This window comes from Salvia miltiorrhiza, chromosome 2 (genome assembly GCF_028751815.1).
Source record: "Salvia miltiorrhiza cultivar Shanhuang (shh) chromosome 2, IMPLAD_Smil_shh, whole genome shotgun sequence".
NCBI classification, from domain to species: Eukaryota; Viridiplantae; Streptophyta; class Magnoliopsida; order Lamiales; family Lamiaceae; genus Salvia; species Salvia miltiorrhiza.
Window position 1 is genome coordinate 17647877 of NC_080388.1, and position 16748 is coordinate 17664624.

The window sequence follows — 16748 nt, forward strand, 5'->3', positions numbered from 1 at the left end:
ATATTTATTTTTAATTTTAATAAAATATTAAATTTTAAAATAGAAGAGTAAAAATTAGATTAATTGAAATGAAAATTTTAGCTCCACTTATAGTGTCAATGCACTAGAGAGGGGTGGCACTAAGGTGGTGACCACCAATTAGCGCCATCCCTAAGCGCCAAGGGCTAGAGATGCTCTAAGGGTAGAATAGGTTTTTCAATGCATTTGAACTCCAAAGTCATATTTTTATTTTTGTAGCTATATAAATCATAAATTATGTGAGATTGGCTAAGGAGGTCTATTGTCACTAATAAGAAATTGAAGCAATCGAATAAAAATAATTTTAATGAATTCGATTGCAAATATAAAAATCAAATTTAATAAATTTATTAGTAGCTTGTAGGAAAGACAAGATTTTTTCCTAGGGCATACCTTCAACTCAGGGTCAGAGACTCCAATTTAAATCAATTGATTTGAAACTCAGGTTTAGAGATTAATGTTGATAACGTGTTATAAGCTAGTGAGAAACGAGAGAATAGAGAAGAGAATATGAATTGAGTGTATTCAATATGAGGGCCAAAGACCTCTATTTATACAAGCAGGAAGCTTGGATCTTAGGCTAGATATTTTGGTCAACATATAAGATATATCTTGAAGATATATTTACAACAATATTAATTGTAATAATGATTATTATATATTTTTAATTTAATTTAATTTATTTTCCGTTTTTTAATATAATTATTTTTTTTGTTTAAAAAAAATTTGAACCCCCTAAATCAAATTTTCCGTCCCTAGACGGCCCAGTTGACGGTTTGGCCTGCCAGACCAATTTAAATGGGCAACACTGTTGTCAATCGTTATTAAAGAACTCCTGCAGTCGAAAAGACAAACAATGATAAATTTGGTGACATTTGTTATCTACAAACTCGTGACCTCACCAGTCTTTTTCAAGCTTAATGATGTAAAGTAAGTATATCCAAAACCATGTATAGCTACTCCAAGAAGTCCAGATTTCTGGCTAACAATTTATGTGTTCATTCCCAAGCATAATTAATTAAATATTTCTACAGCAACGAATACAAACTACACAAAGAAAGAGCCACCAACGTACTTCTAAACGTGACAATGCTCGGCAGCCTCCCCTTATCAGCTCGAACAAAAGCAGCATTGTAGAGTGGCAAATTCATCAAAACCAGAACTCCACACAAAACAATCTGCAAAGCCAAGGTCCGATGGAAGGACTCGACTTCGCCTGCCCGGATCACTCTGATCACCGTACCAACCAAGCACAACAGATTGAGCATTGCTACTGCTGACAGTATGGTGAACGTGGGAGGAGCGCCTCCAAACTCCATCTTCTCTTGTTCGTATCTCTCCAACACATCCGCATCAGACACTTTGGCTGAGATCACAAATCCTGAATCAGAAATTCCCAACAGCTTCAACATGGTGTCCGTCACTGCAAACAGATATGAGCTTGTTCTTTTGTAGAGCCAGATTCTCTGCTCGTTCCACCACCCTAGGGCCGTCCCTCCAGACCAGAGATACTCGAGAAAACTATATACGTGCTCAGCAATCATCACGTAGGCAAATGGAACAAACCACACGCTTGAGACCTGTATATTTTTATCGTTTGGAACATTATACAAAAAGGTTGTTTTTCGATACACAAAAGTCACAACTTATTTGTGTACCTGTGGAAACAAGGAGACTCCCTTGAGTAGATAGAGAGAGGGTATGATGGAGTAGTATAACGTTGCAAAGCAATTAACTGACCAGAGGCAATAGGTGCAATATCCCATTATTAGGCCGGCGTTTATCCTTCCAAGTCCATACGTTATGGGGCTGTATTTTGACAGCAAAATCTGCAGGTCTCCTTCTGACCATCTCTTATGCTGTACTAGTGTTTGATCAAGTGTTGTTGCCGCTAAACCCAAGAAAGCCTCTCTTTCAGGGTTGAAGTAAATGGATTTCCACCCTCGACACTGAATTGACAGCCCGGTGATCACATCCTCAACCGGGCAGCCATACTTCAAGCCCATCTGTTTAGCAATTGTCATATATTTTATGTTTACATAACAGATAACATGCTTGCAGAAGGGAGGGTGGGGGAGAGAGAAACCTCGTGGCCCCATTGAGTGTTGTGCTCATATGTGCAGCTTGCTAATGCCTTGGCTCTTTCTTCCAGTTCAGCATCACTCTCTCCACTTCTGGAATTGGTCCTTCCCTTAAACTCGAACATGGAAGCCTCGCTCAATTTTCTTCCACAAAGAGTGTCCCTTCTGTGGAAGCAGCCGGTTCCAATGTACAAAGGTCCACCACAACCATCCAAACCAAGAAATTCAACCTGAATTGCCAAAAGATCATTGGAAACAAGCAAACAAATTACGGTATGCTCAGTAATATCATGGAAATTATGTACTCACCTCAGAAATAATTCTCAAGGAGCCTCCATAGAGTTCATTCCTAGTAAGGTTATGGAATTTCTGGGGAAATTGTACATAAGCAATCTCGTGGCCCTTCTCTTCGTCCAAAAAGAAGCAGAGTGCATCTCGAATTGATTGTGAATTGTTAGAGTACATGTCACAATCAACATTTAGAATTATAGGTCCATTGCTGATCTCTGAGGACACCCTTATCTGCATACATGATACAGTGGCAGAATTATAACAGCTTGTCTATAATCTGTTACACGAAGAATTTCTCTTATTTTGAGGATTTGCAGAATCTCAACATTAAATTTTTAACTTATGAGTCTAAAAAGCAGAAATAACCATTTGATACTCAGAAACTGATAGTTCGATCTTCATCTTGAATTTTTTATGTAACTCACCAAAGCATTCATAGCTCCTGCTTTAAAATTGTGAAAATGGTGGGGGCGCTTCTCCCGAGCCAAATACACCAAAGTTGGCAATCTACACCCTTCAATATCTGTTGCTTCTCCATCCCTATCAATTAGTATCTGAAAAATATGAACAGAGATGTCATCCCGTAGATTCTTGAAAGAACTTGGTTTATGGGTGCCAAACAAATTTTCACAAAGTCATGCTATTAGAGTTGAAGGAGAATGTAATGTGGCTCCTACATGCAGCATGGCATCATGATCCGTTTGCGACCTATAAGAATCCCAACTAGAGAATCCTCTGTGCTCTATAAGTGCAGATTTGGCGACCGTCCCAAGTTTCTTTGCTAGCTCAATCCTGTTCTCCATTTCTTCATACAGTTTCTACACAAACAGTTTGCAAAATGGTTAGAATATGCTTTCAGTGCATAGATGGAAAAATTAAGGAAAAAAGTTAAAACTAATTGAACTGCCATAAATTACTATAAGTTACCAAAATTGCTCTATACTACTGTAGTGAATAACACATTTCCTGAAAGTAGAAACTTTTTGTTGACACACATAAACTCAAGATCTCAAACTAATATGGATAACAATAAAAGAAAAGGTAGAATAAATAAAGGATTAATTGGCTCAAAATAAACGAACTTTGGATCGCTTTTTATTTTGCACATGAAATTTAAAACTCGTCCCAAAATACATGAACTTTGTTCTTTTTTTGTTTTGCACATGAAGGTTAAAATTGATACACAAACGTTTCTTCTTTTAGATTTTCTCATAAATCTCAAATCAAAACTGACATGGAATTCATCCCAAAATACACGAACTTTACTTATTTGGGATTATCTCCCAAATCCCAAATTCAAACAACAATCTTGATTTTCCACGTGGAATTTGTGACTACAGAAAAGTAAAGTTGGTGTATAATTGGACAAAATTTAAAATTTATGTGGAAAACCAAAGTTGGTGCATTTGAGGCAATTATCCCAAAATAAGCGAACACTACACTTAACTCCGTGAATTCTACAAGGTGAATCCATATCAAAATCTAGTAGCTCTTATGCAGCATCAAAAGTAGCAGTACCTTGAGTGAAGCAAAACGTTGAGCCTGATGAGGTTCCAAGTGGGCAGACTCTGAGCTGAAATAGGGTTGTGGCGACCGCGGTTCGACTTTGAATTTCTTGCAATACGGCAACCAATGCTTAGCAAAAGTGGATGCTTCCAAGAGAGCATAAAATGTGAGATCGGAGGCAGCATCGTCGGAGAGATACACAGCTAGTTTCTCCGGCGGGTAATCGTAAGCCATCACTGATAAAACAGTGTTAATCACCAGCATCGGCGGCTCTATTTTCGGATCAGCTGTGCACACAAAAATGTCTACGCCACCCAAATCATTCTCGTACCTATTCATAAACCAAGTAATCAACACACTGAAAAAGCATAGGCATTTATATAAAACTAAGCTATAAAAGGAAACCTCTGCGAGAGCCTGTCTTTGAAGGTGCGGCGATGAACGCGATTCCAGCGATGGGACTGAGTGAGGATCCAGTAAAACCCGAACCATAATTCTGCTGCAAGCATTCCCATCCAAACAAGCCTCCCATTTTCGATGACGTGAGTTGCTCTGTAAACCCAAATCAGAATGATTCCCACGAATATGAAAGTAGCAAAGAGCTTGTAGACGGAACCGCCCTTGACTTTCTTGGTTTCGAAAAGTGAGTTTTCAGCCATCATTTATTACTCAGAGATGAGGTTTTCAACTGATGACTTGTAGTTAATCAATCTCTTGTCTATATATATATATATACACAACACATGGTGGGCGTTTTGGATTTTAATTTTTGGAGTGGCCCCATATCGCAGCCTTGGAGAAATTATTTTGCTGGGTGATGCAGGAGATGATGATATTCCATTCAATAATAGACAGAGTTGACCGAAATTTGAGAAACGGTAAAATAACATGCAATGGTTTCACCGCATAAGGGTGTGTTTGATAGTTGCAATCTTTTCGGTATGGAAACGGTAAAATAACATGCAATGGTTTCACCGCCTAAGGGTGTGTTTGATCAGATGGGATCCTCTGTCCCATAATATTGTGTGTACCACGTGTACCACTCTTCATTTCTTTATTTTATAAATTATTTTTTATAAAAATAAAAATTATTATTATATTATAAACTATAATTAGTATTTATCATTGAAAATTTAAAATTTAAAAAATTATATATCCTAACTTTGAATTAATGAACCTCAATAATCTATTATTAATTCAAATAAATATAAAAAAAATAATTATAAACCCTAAATGGATGAGTGAACCCTTGTTAATTATCTTTATATTATATAAAAGTATAATAAATTAAAATTGAATAAAAAATAATTTAAAAATATAAGAAAATGAAGAGTGGTACACGTGGTACACACTATATTTTGGGACAGAAGATCCCATTTGGTGTTTGATAGTTGCAATGAGAGATAAGGAATGATAAATAAAATTTAGATAAATAATAGGGTGAAATTTTTGATGTAGTCGAAATAGTAAGATTAATTTGTTTTTTGTCACATTCCATAAAATTATAAGTTATCTAGTCATTTTGTGTTGAAATGATAAGAAAGTCCCCAATGGTCCCACCTAAGTTTTGACTTATTTCAAACATAAAAATATTAAACAAAAAAGAGAAGGAAAGAGAGAATCTCTGAAAAAATGTGAGTTTCGAAAAATGGCAGTCTCCCCAAAATTCGAAACTTAAAAAAAAACTGAATAAAGCACAAAATTTGGTCAAAAGGAGAATCTTCTATCTCATCAATATTTGTCTTATATTGTTTTCTCTCTCATCAACATCACGTCCAAACCCTAAAACACACGAGAGTTACTAAACAAAAATTGAGAGTGCACGACTTCTCAAGAAAACAAGAAACTTGAGACTAAAATCTACCGGAACTTGCATCTTCATATTATTTTCGTGCATCTTGAATCGCCTTCCATACAAAACTTCACAAATCTTCTACCCTCACCGCCTATTCCATACAAAACTTCACATTTGATACACACCACCGTGTATTCCATACAAAACTTCATAATGAGCGAGAGTGACACTGAATCTGACTACCAAGGAGAGGAAGAACTTCCATGACATAATTTAATTCCTCGGAGTACATCAACGAAGAAGGGACACAACTCGGCGCTGCCCTATATTTGTTAAATGTTGAATTCGTGTGACATGTATTGTTAAATAGTGCATTGTAGTTGATTATTAGGTGTTTGTGTATGGAATATGTTGGTAAATTATTAAATTTTGAATTTGGAATATGTTTGAACAAATCGTGCACGGTTCTTGGGGACACGGTTTCACACGGTTGCGTTATTTATGTACACGGTTTTGTTTTTATGATTCTTATGATGTTTTTAAGCATGAATAAATAATTTTATGAGTATTTTGTCAAATATTTAATTGTACACGGTGAGTTCAACCGTGCACGGTTTGTTCTACCGTGCACGGTTATGCACGGTTTCAATTTTTGCACGGTTGTGTTTTTATGATTTTGATGATGTTTTTAAGCATGAATAAATAATTATATGGGTATTTTGTCAAAGATTTATGTGTACGGTGAGTTTAACCGTGCACGGTTTCAATTTAACTGTGCATGGTTGTGTTTTTATGATTCTAATGATATTTTTAAGCATGAATAAACAATTATATGAGTATTTTATCAAAGATTTATGTGCACGGTTTGATTGTTTTTGTTAATTATAATTATTTTTAATTAATTGCAGCCTCCCCGCCATGCCTGGTTACGTCCGCACATGCAGAATTATGCAGGACGTATCAATCACTACATTTGAATAGCTATGTTGAAGGATGTGAAGAAGTGTTTGGAGCGTTACAATCGTTTTGAGGAGTTCAAATGTGGTCCGTTTGGCCACTTACATGATTTGAGGAGGGAGGAGAGCGCCAATGCTGCACTGCACCAGCTTCTTGCACGAGAGCTGTAAGACCCGCAGTTTGGTGATGAGAGAAGTGGTTCCACGTTTGTGGACACGACTTACGATTTGGGGCCGTCGAGTTTTGTTTGGTGACAGGATTACACTTCAAGCCTTCCCCGCAGGGTTTTGATCCGAATGCGGATCATGATATTCCGAGGCCGAGCCTTTTTCACAGAGTACTTCGAGGCAGGAAGACTTATGTTACTGATTTATAGAAGCGGTTCAATACGAATAGGTTGGGCGATAACCCCGATGATTATCTGAAGGCGGCAAACATCCTCGTGGCCTATTTCATCATTTTTTGCCGTGATAAGGGTTATGTCGATGATTGGGTGTGGGCACTCATTGAGGATTCTCGGGCGTGGTTGGATTTCTCGTGGGGCTCTTACTCATTTAAGATTTTATGCCATGGGATGATCGTACTGAAAAAGCACCCTTCGGAGATTAGCGGTTTGAGGAAGACGTACACTTTCTATGGGCCCACATGGGTATTACAGGTTTGGTCATATGAGGCCATTCCGGATTTGGGCAGGGTGTGTGGGTTGCGAGACATGGCCTTGAGGTTGCCCCGATGTTTGATGTGGACGAGAGGTGACTGACAGTGTGCGGCGCACTTTTGTGGAAGACGAGTCAGAGCATGGACTGATTGCTTGAGTGACTCGATGTGTGGTATCAACCATGCAGGAGTTCTTCGGCTGACGATCTTCGAGAAGGTCTCGAAGATCGTCATCCAGCCATGTTGGACGTAGGAGTGAGGAGTGAGAGGGGCCGAGGATCAGTCACATACGGTCTACCTCCCATATTGTTGAGGAGCTGCCTCGGGACAGTCACCGGTGATCATATCATCATGATGATCATCCTCGTCACCGACGATCATCTCATCATGATGATCTTCCTCGTGAGAGTCAGAGGTGATCATCTCATCACGAGGATCAGGCTAGGGGGAGCCAGAGGCGATCTGCCTCGCATCACAGTGAGAGGCAACCATCTTTGAGGTGATCTGCCTCTCATCACCCAGGGACATCAGCTCGTCAGCCAAGTCCAGTGACGCCTATGCATGGAGATGACGATGTCCAATTTAGTTGGACTATTGACGAGGAAGAGGCCGAGGTTGTAGGGGGTCACGACGCACGATTTAGCCGTCTGCTCTTCTACAAAGTCCGTATGTGACTGATGGCCCACTTGACACTCCTAAGGCAAAGAAGGATGCTTTCCGCCGATTTAGACAGATGGGGGACGATGCATGTGTTCCTGTAGTGGAGACTGGACATATGATGGCCCAGACCTTTTTTGGGTGTATTTTGGACCGTCGTGCCAAGTTCGATGCTGAGGTATAATATATTCTTAATATTGTATTGTTTAATATGAGTCGTGTTATTGACGAAGTAATGTTATTTTGGGTACAGATTATAGACCTCTAGATTTTGAAGTAAAATCGAAGGATCAGAGTCAACCAGGAATATATAGGGCATCGGGGCCGGTCTGTACTCCAGCCGGGTAGTAATCGAAGTAGAACTCCAGTGGCTTCAACCGAGTTATATGTAAGTTTATGTGACTTGGATTGATTTTGAAGCTTCCAATATATTATTACACTAATCATCTCATTTATTCCTGTTCAGGAGACCCTATACAGAGAGTTCGGTAAGCTGCATCCGGAGGATCCCCATGTGAATGATGTACAAGGGAGAGATGCATACACACATTGGATGGTGCCCTACAATCTCATCACAATGTTCCAGGGCACTGATGCAGATCATACATGGCCTTGGATGGAGGCTAGTGAGGTCAGCTTAGTAATTCTTAAGGGCAGTTGGTCATTACTATCAATGCATTAAAATTTCTAAATATTTCTCGTATCATCACTATCAATGCAGATTCTTACTATTTGTAATGTCAATTGAAGTCATTGGTGCACTATGGTCATTTCTATCGACCGATTGGAGGTTCGGGTCTATGATCACAACGTCGACCTGGTGAAACGTGAATGAACAGGTGATGATATATCGGTGAATCGTAGTGAGATCGTGGATTTTACCTAGTGTTTGCACGTAAGGGTTGAGAGGAAAGAATCAAATTGCCGAGAGAATAAAATTGCAGTTGTATTGAGTAAAGAGCACGTAGTTTACATAAAGGAATGCATGGAGTACAAGCTAAGGGTAAAATGATAATTTCATCTCTGAAAACATGCTCACTGCGTGATCAGGGGCATAATAGTAATATTGCCCGCAGGCGGGCGATTCCTCTGCTCTGGCGCGTAGACAAATCATCCCTCTGTCTTTTGGTGATTCCTCTGAGTAAGCCACATTCCTCTGGCGAGGTCCATTCGTCTGACCCGAGTGATTCCTCTGGCCGAACCCATTTCTCTGACGGAATCCGTTCCTCTGGCGAGGTCCATTCCTCTGACCTTAATGATTCTTCTGTCCAAGTTCATTCCTCTGCTCTGCATATATTACTCCTCATCAGCTACTCCCCCTCTGATCTGGCTAGTTGCCAATGAAGTAACTAGTCAGAGTGTTTGCCCGCGTGGCTGACGTCATCCGCATTAAATGCTCGCCCTTTTGCAGTGTACTTTCTCGTATCTCGAGGTCATCTTTTCAACCCTTCCGCCTTTTTGTTTATCCGTAAAAATCCTCAACCGTCGATCTTTTCCCTGATGCCACGTGTCGTTCATTCCGCTATTTGGTTGTTGCCCGCGTAGGTTATACTTAGCAGTTTCGAATTTTTACCCTTCATCTTCTTTCATTCTCACTTTGAACCTTTTCGACTGTCTTCCCAACTTTCGGCGATCCTCCATCTTCAACTCTGGCGTATTCCCCGCGATTGTTCCTCTCCAGTCCCTTCCGCAGACTTTAACGAGAATTTGACTTAGGTAAATCGCGTATCCTCCTCCCTCGGTACTTATATTCAGTGTAGATTAGTCCTGTTAAATTTGTTGGTGCTCTGATTGAGCGTGAAACCCTAGTTTTTACCATCCATGGCTTCCTCCTCCGGTGCCCAACCTTCTTTCTCCCCTTCTCCTTCCCATTCTCCTCCGGCTTCTCCGCCTTCTTCTCCTCACCCCCAAAACCCTCCGGACCTTCCGACTCCTTCCACACTTCCACATGCCCAAGATCCTCCGAGCTCTCCTGAACCTTCCCCATCTACACCCAAGATGCCTAAATCTATCCCCGACTCTAGGTTAGACATTGCGGGCCTTCGCAAAATGGCGGAGAAGTGTAAGAACTCTGCCGGCATAAGATTTGAATTCTAGTCCAAATCCCTAGAGCCCCTCCGCAAAATGCAGATGAATACTGCGGCCGTCTGGCGAGCCCAGATTGATGCTGGCTTAAGGCTTCCTCCTCCTCCACTTTTAGTGGGGGTTTGTAACCATTTCCGCATCCCCTTCTACCAAATAACTCCCTCTGCCATTCGGAGGTTATTTGCTTTCCACATCCTTTGTACAGCCCATGGTGTTCAAGACACCAAGAAATTGTTTATTCAGACCCAATCCCTTAGACTACAGGGCGGCCCTCTGTATAGCTTTGCTGCCCGCAAAACCTATCCCACCACCTTTCTTAACTCCCTTAATTTCCACGACAAGGGCTTCTTGTCCTTTTATTGCTTTGCGGTGACCTCCGAAGGTACTTGGCGCCAATATGGTGCCCAAGAACTGAGGTGGCACGACACCCGGACCACATATAAGCCCCCTTCCCTAGGAAAACCCAATGACTTTGATTTAGGGGTGATAGGTTTCCTCAACACCCTGAACAGTGAGGAGCCTTTCCCTTGTAAAGAACTTACCACCAGCAACCCGGCCCTAGCAGCCAATGACCTGTTTCCTTTGTTTCCATGTGCATCTATAGGTAAAATTAAGCGTTAGTAGGTATGTATAAATTACTATTACCTTAATTCTGATGATAAGACATTGTTCATTTGCAGGTATGTCGTGGAGACAGAAGTGCAGGGCCACGCTCTTAGCCGACCGTCCCTCTGGTGCCGGGGGACAAGGTTCTGGAGACACCAGCTCCAGGGCCGATGCACCAGAGCAGCCTATGGGTTCTGAGATGGACTCCTCTCGTACGGTGTCCGATGCTGCTGGGGTGGTTACCCCTATTCAGCGCTTCCCTCATGGCAAGGGAAAAGACATGGAAGTTTTGTCCATGTTCTGCCCAGACAGCTAGAGGGATGGTGGCTTTGGCTCTGGCTCTGGCAGAGCTGAGGGAGGATCCGCCATTTTCAGGAGTAACATCCCTGTGGTGGACATCTCTGAGGATGCCCCTGCTCCCACAGAAGTCCAACACATCCCTACCCCGGCGTTCACTAAGAAGAAGAGGAAGGGTGCCCTGCTGGCCCTTGCTGAGAAAAGGATGAGAGAAAGCCTGCAGAAGGGGAGCAGGCTGGTAGCTGAAGAGGGTCCGGCAGGTGAAACGGAGACCACCTCCGTGGATGCCGAGGAGGGTAATCCTCTGGCCCTGCGCACGGAGGTGTCAGGGGCCTCTGGTTCTAAGCCCGTCTCGTCTACGAAGGGATGGGAATTTATCCGGAAGTTGCTTTCCCAGATCCATCCTAAGGATCGGGAGGCAGCCTCTAAGATGAAGAAGGCGAGACTGGCTAGCAGCATCGGCCAATTGTGGACTCAGATACCCTGTATTCATTTTTTCCTTAGCAATTTTTTGTTATTTACCTTTGGATCTCTCTGCTCTTACATTCTTCCGTTGATTCCCTATAGCTGGAGTCCCAAGTTGGGGAGGCAATCCAGTGCATTGATGATTATGATGCACTGGAGAAAGACCTGAAAAAGGAGAGGGACGAACAAGCGAAGCGTGACCAGGAGGTCACAGGCATGGTGGAACGCTTCAGCCAGGCCGAGGCGGATGCCGATGCGCTGAGGGCCCGGGTCGATCAACTGGAGGTGGAGAAGGCCTCTCTGGCCTCTGAGCTGGAGAGGGCCTATAAAGAGGGATATGAGAACCTTGTGCGGTTCCGGACGCGGTACTTGGCAGAGCACAGAGAGTCCAAGCGCCGCTGGAAGACAGCTTGTGAGGGTGCCCTGAACCGAGGCTACGCGCTGGGTGCCCGGGACCAGCGCCTGGAGTTCTTCATTTCTCCCCAAGGCCAGCAGTTCATGGATATAATGATGGAGGGTACCTTGGCAGCCTTTCAGAGGACTCCCGATTACCTAGAGGGGTTCTCCCAGCTCTTTGCCCACATGATAAAAGAGACCGCGCTGAAGACGGCGGAGATGCTGGGGGTGTCAGGGGAGCAGGCCGCTGCTCTGGACCTGGAAGCCTTGATGGACAACATCAAGGATGAGGACCTCAACCGGCTGCTGGGTATGCCTGCCAATTCCCCGGAGAAGCCCGGGTGGTGGTATCCGGTTCTGGAGAGAGCCCTTTATCAATTTGCTTTCGGGGTTTGCTCTGATCCGGTGCCGACTACCCCCAAGTACCAGTCCCCCTTCTGCAAGTCCCTGGAGAAATTCGTGGGCCAACTGAGGGGTCAAGCTGGCACTAGCTCCCGGGGGTTTGAGTAATTCAGCATGGAGCCCCCTCTGCCTTCTGGTTTCGACGCCTCTGCCTTCGAAGATCCGGCTTCCTCCTCCATAGCTGTGGACCAACTTCTTGCCCTGTACAAGAATGAAAAAGAGTATACCCGTGAGGCATTGAAGCTGTTGGACACAGAGCAGCGTCTGCCTGTGGTGGACGACTCTGACACGTTGCCAGTGTTCGAAGAAGGGGGTCCCTCTGGCGAGGCCTCTGATGCTGCTGCTGGTCTGGTGGTTCCGGTCTCCTCTGCCCCTGCTCCTCCTTCCTAGCTGCCCTTGTTATCTCCTCCTTCTTTTATCAAGATTTTGTAAACTTGAATTTGTAAATACTTTGTTACATTTGATTGGAATGTACAGTTTTATCAATGCATTCCTTTTGCAATTTCCTTCTTTTTCAATCTTTGGTTTGGCTCTGTGTTACTTTATCTTTCGTATCGTTCTGTTGCTGTTGTCTTATTCTTTGAATTGATATGAACTGCCCTTTGATGTCCTGAGATGTGACAATTGTTCTTTCTGTGGAGAGTAGGATTTATTTTTTGTTGAAGTGCTCATGATTCCTCTGGAAGGTTCCTTAGGCTCTGGCAAAGCTGGTAGCTCTGCTTTGACAATATGATTCCTCTGAGTGTGTTGTTGGAGCTGTTGCTTTGACTTCTTTCTAGGATGCCCTGCTTTGGCCTTTTCTTTTGCTGCTCTGGTTCTTCCCCATGTGTGTTTCTCTGCCCCTTCCTTTCTGAGCATTCATCTGACGCCTCCCCTCTGGGCGCTCTTCTGATGCTTCCCTTCTAGCCATTCCTCTGGCACTTGATGCTTCCCTTCTAGCCATTCCTCTGGCTCTTCCCTTCTTAGGAGCTCATCTGGCGCCTCCCTTCTAGCCATTCCTCTGACGCTTCCCTTTTGGGCGCTCCTCTGACGCCTCCCTTCTAGTCGCTCCTCTGGCGCTTCCCTTCTTTAGGCTGGAATACTCTGCACGGAGCCTAGCTGGTCACAGGGACCCAGCTAACTTTTGCGGCTTACGATTGAACAGTAACACTCTGCGCGGAGCATGGATGATCTAGGGGATGCATCCAACTTTCGCGACTTACGATTAAACAGTAACCCTCTGCGCGGAGCATGGATGATCCGGGGGATGCATCCAACTTTCGCGGCTTACGATTGAACAGTAACCCTCTGCGCGGAGCATGGATGATCCGAGAGATGCATCCAACTTTTACGGCTTACGATTGAACAGTAACCCTTTGCGTGGAGCATGGATGATCCGGGGGATGCATCCAACTTTCGTGGCTTACAATTGAACAGTAACCCTCTGCGCGGAGCATGGATATTCCGGGGGACGCATCCAACTTTCGCGGCTTACGATTGAACAATAACCCTCTGCGCGGAGCATGGATGATCCGGGGAATGCATCCAACTTTCGCGGCTTACGATTAAAGCGCTTCCTCTGCTCTTCCCCTGCTCTTTCCTTTTTGTGGATGTTGACCATAGATGTTTGTTTTTCCCTTGACTTGCTGAGTGGCAATTTATATTGAAATTATGAATTATGGGTATATACCCTACTCCCCCCTCTGGTGACATGTGCAATGCTCTGCATGAACATGTTAGGTGATATATGCAACGTAAAATGAAATAATTAAAATAAATGAGTCAACGCTGGGGAATTCCCTAAAACCATGCATCCAATTTTATTGATAACATGGCCCCGAACTTCGTTAAAACCCATGTGGGGAAAAAGAGTATCCGGTCTACAATTTGGTAGTGTATTGAATAAAATTACACATAGAACTTTTTCAAAGTGTTGATGTTCCATGGTCTGGGGAGAGTTCTGCTATCTGGATCCGACTATATGTATGCTCCACCGCCTAAGACTTGTGTGATGATGAAAGGGCTTTCCCAAGTTGGTTCGAACTTGCCCACTGGTTTTAGAGCGTCGGCCCTCTTGAGAACTAAGTCGCCCTTGGTCAGTTTACGTGCTCTGACACTCTTGTCGTATCTGAAGGAATATTAAATTGAATTATCAGTGTGTGTTTATCATACAACGATTAATCTTAAACGATGATCGTTTCTTGGTTATTATTAATTTATCATACAACGATTAGTCTTAAACATGCTCCTATGAATTTAACAGCTGCACATAGGTGTTAGGAATTACTTACTTGTAAAGCGGATGCAGAGGTCGTTGATGATCGTGTCAAAGGACTCAAGTTCTGATCTTCTCGACTGTATCCCGCTCAGCTTTCACCGTTGGATGGACAACGAGCTATGAAAGTCCCAAGCTAGAAACCACCCACGTTTCCTGCGCCTCCTTTCTGCTCTTAAAACCCTAATAATTATCAGTGTGTGTTTCCTGAGAGCTGACAGCTGTATTATATAATACAGAACAGAGGAGGGGGCGCCAGTTACTAGGGCTGGGCGATTTCTAGCCCTACTTGGGCTAGGAGACATTGGGCCAGTCCAGGGACCAGATACAAGGAATAAAGATGGGCCTCAAATAAATTAATTTATCTATGGTCAGCCCAGACCATAATTAATTTATAAATATAAGTTCATTCCACTAGAGAACCGATACTGACTTACCCCTTTATTGCCGGTGATGAGTCGGGGCTTGTATTTAGACTTATTAAATCCTCGTATTTAAAATATCCAACATCCATTAATTAATTAGAGCTCTGACAGCCTTAATTAATTAATCTCTTTGTAATCCTTAAGCAGTACCACTCAAACCTTATTATTGCGCCTGAACTTAATCAACCTGCAGGGTTTAGCGCAATAAACATTATTGAGCTCCTTAAGGGGATGTCATTATCCTATACGGATATGAGTACTAATACAGATAATCAAATATCATATATTAACCGCTATCACCCAAGATACAGAGTACTCAAGTTACTATATAACTCTCGCTCATAGTAAATCAAAGTGATAAACGAATCAACATATATATCTGAAATCTTATTAGTATTAAGATCATATAAGTTACCGAGATCTTGATTCTTCACTTAAGTCAGATAGAAGAATACATCTCACTGTGGTCCTACCAATACGTTATGACGTACCAGTATAGATAAGTAGTCAAGACAAACTACTTCCATCTATACCGCAGCCTAAACCAATAACTTGTCCTAGAGTTATTTCGACTGTGATTATATTATATCTCTTAAGGTTATTCCAATTATACGGTCTTCTATGATCTACAACACACCATATAATCTACTTATATAGAGATAAAGAACATACATATGCAATCATGAACCCAATCAGATAGGAGATTAAATAGTGAACACATGAATCATTGTATACAAGCATAAAACGTTCTTGCTTTCAGTATACAAATTCAACAATCTCCCACTTATACTAAAGCAAAACTTGTAGTATACAATGTGTCTAAATACTAGCTATTACAACAAACACTTCACTTCTTCTCCCACTTATACTGAAAGTTTTTTCTCTAAGTGGGTGGCATCAACCGCAATCCCATCCCTCGAGCATGCTTCTCGTAGGCCTTTTGCGGCAAGCTCTTCGTGAAAGGGTCAGCTAAGTTCTCCAAAGTATCAATCTTCTCAACTAACACATCTCCTCTGCTTACGATTTCTCGTATGATGTGGTACTTTCTCTCTATGTGTTTAGTCGCCTTGTGGCTCCTGGGTTCCTTAGAATTTGCCACTGCACCCGAGTTATCACAATAAATTATGATACTCTTAGGCAAATTAGGGACCACTGCTAGATCCAAGAGGTAGTTTCGGAACCATACAGCCTCCTTAGCAGCTTCAGAAGCAGCTACATATTCGGCTTCCATGGTGGAGTCTGCAATACATTTCTGCTTTGCACTCCTCCATGATACAGCTCCACCTCCCAAGGTAAACACATAGCCAGAGGTAGATCTCTTCTCATCCCGGTCAGCCTGGAAATCTGAATCGGTGTAACCCAAAGGAAATAGACTATCTGATTGGTAAACTAGCCTATAATCTCGAGTCCTCTTCAGGTACTTGAGAATATGCTTTACCGCAGTCCAGTGTTCTGGTCCAGGGTTCGACTGATATCTTGCAACCATGCCAACGACATAGCAAATATCAGGTCTCGTGCAAAGCATTGCATACATGAGGCTACCTACGGCGGAAGCATAAGGTACCTTCCTCATTTCCTCAACCTCACTAGGCGTCTTAGGACACATGTCCTTAGACAGAGGAATGCCATGTCTGAAAGGTAGCAAGCCTTTCTTGGCAGTTTGCATGCTAAAACGAGCAATCACAGTATCAATGTAGGACGCTTGAGATGAGCTCAACATCCTTTTCTGGTGATCACGAACAACCTTGATCCCCAGGATGTACGCTGCATCTCCTAAGTCCTTCATTTGAAACTGTTCGGATAACCACTTCTTCATGTCCGATAATAGCTCAACACTGTTGCCAATGAGGAGGATA

At 42.7% G+C, this 16748-nt stretch overlaps 1 protein-coding gene across 1 annotated transcript; it reads right to left on the reverse strand.

Annotated features, from left to right (window-relative positions):
* Positions 1 to 993: 993 nt before the first annotated feature.
* On the reverse strand, positions 994 to 4662 carry LOC131011431 (cellulose synthase-like protein E1). The gene is made up of 8 exons (XM_057939236.1): positions 4302 to 4662; positions 3909 to 4227; positions 3068 to 3208; positions 2816 to 2944; positions 2409 to 2621; positions 2105 to 2329; positions 1677 to 2024; positions 994 to 1598 (listed from the first exon to the last, which is right to left on the reverse strand). The coding sequence occupies exons 1-8, from the start codon at positions 4556 to 4558 to the stop codon at positions 1047 to 1049; spliced, it is 2184 nt and encodes a 727-aa protein (XP_057795219.1). The 5' UTR covers positions 4559 to 4662; the 3' UTR covers positions 994 to 1046.
* Between the last annotated feature and the right edge of the window lie 12086 nt (positions 4663 to 16748).